General features: G+C 61.8%; 1 protein-coding gene across 1 annotated transcript; it reads right to left on the bottom strand.

Annotated features, from left to right (window-relative positions):
- Positions 1–291: 291 nt before the first annotated feature.
- Positions 292–6256, bottom strand: ACY1 (aminoacylase 1). Its single transcript, XM_054280864.1, is given in 17 exon segments — positions 292–855; positions 965–1025; positions 1294–1373; positions 1464–1532; positions 1614–1758; positions 1936–1985; positions 2085–2158; positions 2262–2318; positions 2522–2611; positions 2858–2934; positions 3119–3213; positions 3321–3425; positions 3969–4033; positions 4634–4778; positions 6002–6070; positions 6073–6127; positions 6129–6256. Coding segments are annotated over 17 exon segments (1530 nt in total). The 3' UTR covers positions 292–690.
- Positions 6257–6356: the final 100 nt, after the last annotated feature.

Below are 6356 nucleotides of genomic sequence, written 5' to 3'. Positions count from 1 at the left end.
GGTCTGTGCAAGCAGCAGAAGATCAGGAGGGAGGGAAGAAGGGAGGGAGGGAGCAGGATGAGCCCCAGCGCCTGTCCCCCGAGGCTGATCGGGAGCAGAGGCGCTCAGCCTGCCCGGGCAGGATCCTGCCTGCACTGCTGTCATGCAGGCAATGAGCCCAAGGCAGGAGAACCACCCCAGCAAACCGCACTGCACCAGGAAATCTGCAGTGCCTCAGTGAGACCCCGCGGGTAGCACCGGCATGGACAGACAGACAGACAGACACACTGCCCCGCTCCAGGCTGTGCTTACCAAGGAGATTTATTGATAGGGAGAGTGGGCAGCACTGGCCCCAGCTCCCCCAGCAAGTGGGCAGGGAGGCAGGACAAGGCATGGAGAGGCAGAGTGGGGCACTGGCCAGCCCCTCACCACCCAGCCAGTGCAGCCAGAGATGGCACAGGGAGAGGGGGAGGCACTGACAACACCAGGAAAGGCTGGAGGCACCTGGGCACGAGGCTCTGCTGGCACCTGACCATGGGGGACACAACCCTGTGGGTGTCCCCATCAGGCCAGCCCTGAACACAGCCAACATGGCACGATGCCATCTACATCCCCAGCACCAGAGCAGGTATTTGCTGTGCCCAGAGCCCCTGCCCCTCTTTTTAAAGCCTGTGTCTCTCTGCTTGGCACTCCCTGCCCCTCGCCAGGCGCTCAGCCCTCCGTGGGCAGCGGGGGCACTGATGCCAGGGCAGTCAGGAGGCGGGCGTAGATCTCGATGCCCCGCAGGAAGATTTGCTCGTTCAGGAACTCGTTGTGGTCATGGAGCAGCACCGGCGTGCGGTTCATGGGGGAAAAGCCAATAGCAGGGTGTCCTGCCTGGAGGTGGGGACACACAGAGTGAGGTCACAGCCCCCTTTCACCTGCACACAGCTGCTGCTCGGGGCTGTGGTCTCGCCGGGTGAGGGCAGGCTGGCAGCACACTCACCGCTCGGATGTAGCGGCTGTCGGTGGCAGCTGGGAAGATCTCCAGCTTGAGCTGCAGCTTCCTGTCAAGACAGACCCTGTGTCAGCACGGACACACAGCCAGCAGAGTCCCCTGTCCTACTCACACCCCGTGGGCAAAGAGACTGTGCCAGGACATCCCTCAGCCCTGCAGGACACTCAATCCCACCCCTTTTGGGGGGAAACAGGGAGATGCTTTGGCAAATCTCCATCCCAGCCCCTGACATGACCCCAGAGGCCCCCAGGGACCACCTGGCTTCCACCAGAGGATGTCCCTGCCAGGGTCCTGCCCTTCCTAGGGACACTACTTACATGTCCCTGCAGACCCCACTGAAGGCCTTCCACCATGGGTCCGACTCCTCAGTGGAGGTGATGTGTTGGTCCATGCATTTCTGACAAGAGGCAGAGGGCAGATGAAGGGGCGAAGGGGTGGCATTTGGCAAGGGAGGGACAGGGGAGGCCAGGTAGCTGAGATCCCTCACCTGGTGGAACTCAAAGGTGACACCTTCCCCAGCATCACGGCACCACGTGGCCACCTGCTTCTCAAAGGCCTGGGCAGAGACCAGAGGAGGGCTGTGAGCAGGGCACCCTCATCCCACTCCTCTCCCAGGTGGGGCTGGCATGGTGCCCACCTTCAGGTCCACGGTGGGTGGGATGCGGATGTCAAAGCTGGCAGCCATCTCGGAGGGCACCACGTTGAAGGAGACACCCCCCTCCAGCATGGTCATGTTGAGAGAGGTGACATCCCCCAGGGTCAGGCTTGAGTCGGACTTCAGCCTTGGGGGACACAAGGGACACTCACTATCTGCCACCTGGGGAGATGTGCTTCCCTACCCTGCTGTCACCCAAAATGGGGAAACTGAGGCACAGGGCAGCAGCACCAGATCATAGCCTGGCTTGGGATCCCAAAGGGCCCCTTCATGGACTGAAATAATCCTGCTGCCCATCTCCTACCTCTGCTTCTCGCTCTCCCTGAAGGCCAGGAAGGAGGTGATGACTTTGTGCTGGGGAGGGAAGGGCAGTGGGTGAGGACCAGCCCCATGGGCAGGGGCCTGGCACCCAGGGCAGGCATGGGGGTGCACAGGGGGTACCCCCTCTCTCACCATCTTCTCAGCTGCCGTGTTGCTGATGAAGCGGGACCCATGCCCGGGGCTACCCGCGCACTTCACCTTTATCCCTGCAGGCATGGAGGGAAGGGTTGAGCAGAAAGCCTGGGATAGCATCAGTGCCCCAGCACCCAGGAGAGCCAAGGACAGGGCAGTGGGCACACAGATACTCACACCATGGGCTCCTCTCACCATAGAAGACACTGAAGGTGTCAGATGGGCTGGCCAGGCCTGTGGTGGGCACAGACAGAGGGTCAGTGGGACATGGAGGTACCAAAATACTGCTCTGTCCTAGCAGCATTCTCCTCCAGACTGGCACCTGCCCCAGGGGAAGGATCCCCCAAGGGGGGTCCCTGGAATCATGTGGGGTGCTGGTGCCTGGGGAGTGATGCCAAGAGGAGACACATCCCAGTGCCAGCCCTACCAATACTCACCCTCATCCATGGCAAAGCCCACGTTGAGTGCTTTAAACTCAGGGCGCTGCACGAACATCTCCATGCCCTTGTGTCCTCCCACCTCCTCATCTGTGGGGGAGAGCCTGGCATGGAGGGAGGAACTGGGGCTTCCCCCAGCCCACCACCTCTAGTCCTCCTTCCATGCCAGCCTGGATACCACCAGCACACCTGATGTCCTTGGACATGGAAACCTCTCCAGCCTTGAGCTAGGGGAGGTCAGAACCTGGGGAGCCTGGCTGCCATGGGAGGCTCCCCAGCACCACCCAGCTGCCAGCCCCCCTGTACCTCCTGACAGGGGACAGCCTGGGGACTCACCAGGCACAAAGGTGAGGTGGATGGTGCGGGCAAAAGACTTCCCTTCTGTCTTCAGCCTCCGGATGGCCTCAAGGTACCTTGCAAGGGAAGGCAGTGTATGGTCATTGTGGAGGAGAGGGGCTTGTGTGCTCTGAGCCACCTCAGGGCAGAAGTGGCACCTCTGGCCCCAGGGACCCTGAGGATAGTGGCATCCTGTCCTGCATCACTCAGGGACACCACCAGCACCGTGCTCACCCAGCAGGTGCAGAGCCCTCCACTCACTGGATGGAGACGCACTTCATGTCCTGGGCACCCCGGGCGTAGATGTTGCCTTGTGAGTCTTTAACTGCCTCGAAGGGGGGGTAGGTCCAGTGCTCCTGCAGGGAAGAGCATCCACGATGGCAGAGGGGCACAGAAGGCACCAGCTCCCATCCACCCTGCCCTCCTCTCCGTGCCCTTCCCACCCCTCGCTCTGTTCCAGCACCTCGAAGACAGGCACAACGTCAGTGTGGGAGTTGAGGAGGATGGAGCGCAGGCGGGGGTTCGTGCCCTGCCACGTCAGGACCAGCACCACACGGCCCTGGCACACCTGTGGGACAGAGGCAGGATGTCACCGGGGTCCAGGAGGGGGACAGAAAGGTTTGGATTAGCAAGCTGGAGCCGAAAAGCATCAGCTTGGGAAAAGTTTCTGGATGCCACCTGCCACCCCCTTCTCCACTGGGAGAGGAGCAGGCCTGCCTGAACCCCCACAGCCAGACAGAGCCTGGCTGCAGGTGCCAAACCTGGCTGAAAATTCAGAGGAGGGAAGACAAACCCAGCATGTTCCCCTGGTGCAAGGGAATCTCCCAGGACAGCCAGTGCCCAGCAGCAAGGATGGCCCCAGCCAAGGTGACGCTGCCAGGTCCCCTGCTAATCATAGCACAGGCTGCTGCAGAGGTCAGCAGAGAGCAGCCGGAATAGCGGCTCAAGGAAGGGCTCAGGTCAGCAGGGGATTACAGGCAGAGGGATTCACTCCTGTCTAGCTCTGGGTGCAGGCAGAGGAGCATCTCGGTCACTGAGGACCCAAGCACAGGTGGATAGATGGATGGATGGGTGGGTGGACAGACTGAAGGCTGCTTCTCAGCTTGCTCACCTCCACTTTCTGGCAGGCCAAGCCCAGCTCGGTGCCGACACGTTCCAGAAACTGGACAGCTGCATCTGGGGAAGAGTGGGGAAGCCCACATTTACACTGGGGTCACTCACTGCAAACCCCCAGGGACCCCAAGGCTCTGTGAGGTTCCCAGAGCAAGGAAAGAGGTGACAAAAGAGGACAGGTGCTGCAGGTCCTGGACACAAGAAGTGGCCATGAACAGGGATGGGAGAAGCTCATCACGATCCCATCGGGGTGAGGACTTGGGAAATATGAAAAAAAAAATTTGAAAGGGGGTGAGTTCAGGGGGAGTGTTTCTCCAGTGGAGTTTAGGGAGCTCCTCACCGATAAAAGATACTTTAGTAGGAAGACACAAATGTCTACAGAAAGAGATCTACACAGAAGGAAATCACCCATCCCAGGGCAGCACGGAAAGTGGAGCAAGGGACACGGGACTAGAAGAAGAAAACAGCAGCTCTGAGGGCACTTGAGATGTCCCTGCCCCAACCAAAGGCACCAGCAGAGATAAGGCACAAGGAGTTCGCTCCTTAACACCACGATCAAAACAGCCCCAGTACAGGACTTGGGCACCTGGGTCCAAAGATCAGAGCTGCAAAGCTGCATTACCCAGTCCCACATGGCTCCCCGTCCTGTCCCCCCATCCTCACCGTAGTCAGGTTTAGGGTGGACAGTGTCAATCCTCAGGTACTCCCGGAAAAGCGTAACCGAGGGGTTCTCTGAGGCCCCCGCGCTCTTCCCAGGCTTCCCAGGTGCCATGTCTGGGAGCAGGGCTGCAAAGCTCTGGGGAAAGGGCTGCAAGATGGTTAATCACCCACCAGCCCCTCCAAAGTCCGCCTGCACGCTTGGTCATCACAGAAACCGAAGGGAGACGGGGCAAAGGTCTCCCCATGGGACTCCTGGGACACTGCCACCATGGGAGAAATCCCCCCCACTTGGGTACAGGGCAGGATGGGGTGTGCCCATCATTCATTCTTCCCCCAAAACACATGTTCCTGCCCCAAACACAGTGCCAGGACAGGCTGTGATGCCCAGGCAAGGGGTGAAATCCAGGGAAGGGCTAGCTGGGAGGAAAGAGGGGCAGCTAGATGGGGGAGTATGAATAGGGGTAAAGGGGAAGAAGGGTATGTTGGGTAGGGAGACGTGGTAGTTGGGATTATCCAGGGGTTAGAGGCTTGTGGGAATGCTGGGGCATGCAGGCAGGGAAGGCAGGATGCTGGTGTAAGGGGGGGCAGGTAGGGAAAGGGGGCTATTGCCTGGCTAGGGGGTGCAGGAGAGCTGCAAGGAAAGGCTCTGGGGGTGCAGGGAAATGGGGATGGGGAACGGGGATTGAGTGTTAACAGAGGCCAGATGTACTGGGGGACCACACGAGGGTGACAGGCTACTGTGGGGGCTGTTTGGGGAAAGCTGGGTGGCTGGGGGAGCAGGAGGATGTGGGGTGCACATGGGGGTTCAGCAGGAGGGGTGAACGGGGGATATGGCAGCAGGGGGTGCACAGAGGCCATGAGGGTGCAGTGGGACTGTGGTTAGGGGGGCACAGGGGTACGGTGGCTGGGGGTGCCAAGGGGCACAAACAGGTGGGATACAGGGGTGCCATGGCTGGGGGCAGGCAGGGGGCACAGAGGGGTGCAGAGGCACTGCAGCTGGGATGCAGGGACACCATGGTTAGAGCTGTGGGCAGTGCAGGGGCACGGGCAGGGCTGAAGGGGAACTGTGGCCAGGGGGGTACGGGGGGAAGCAGAGGGCAGGCAGGACACCGTGGTTAGGGCTGCAGCAGCTGCGTTACTGGGGCGCAGGCATAGAAGTTACTGGAGTGCGTGGGCAGAAGGGCAGAGGGGTGCTGGACAGCGTGGTTAGGAGTGCAGGGGGTGCAGAAGAGCGCGGCAAGGGAGTGCACGACAGGAGACGAGGGGTGCAAGGGGGGGTGCAGGGTACCTCGGCCCGGGTTTAAGGGGGGCCAAGGCACCGGGGCACCCACCCGCGGGGTGCCCGGCCCCGCTGCCCGGCCCCGGCCCTACCTCCGCGCTGCCGCCGCCGGCGCTGCCCGCCCGGCCCCGCTCCGCCCGCCGCGCTCCGCCCGCCCCGCTCCGCTCCGCCCCGCCGGCAGCAGCGGGCAGGAGGCGGACAGGGGCGGGCCGGGAGCGCAGGAGGGGCACGGGGCACGCAAGGGGCACGGGGCACCCTCCTGGGCCCGCTCTAGCGGCAGGGAGATGGGGCTGGAGCTCGAGGAGCCCCGCGGCACTTGGGGACACACGCAGAAACCAGAGCAGCATCAGTTTATTGGCCTCGTAACAGACTGTCCCTCCTGCCAGCAAGGGACGCCTCCAGTCCCACCCCCCACCGTCCTGGGGATATCCCAGGAGGGAACCGCAT

The sequence above is a fragment of the Melozone crissalis genome, unplaced genomic scaffold (genome assembly GCF_028551555.1).
Source record: "Melozone crissalis strain CALT ecotype California unplaced genomic scaffold, PUWL_Pcris_2 ptg000029l_1, whole genome shotgun sequence".
Taxonomy (NCBI): domain Eukaryota; kingdom Metazoa; phylum Chordata; class Aves; order Passeriformes; family Passerellidae; genus Melozone; species Melozone crissalis.
This window is presented reverse-complemented; position numbering and strand designations above follow the sequence as displayed.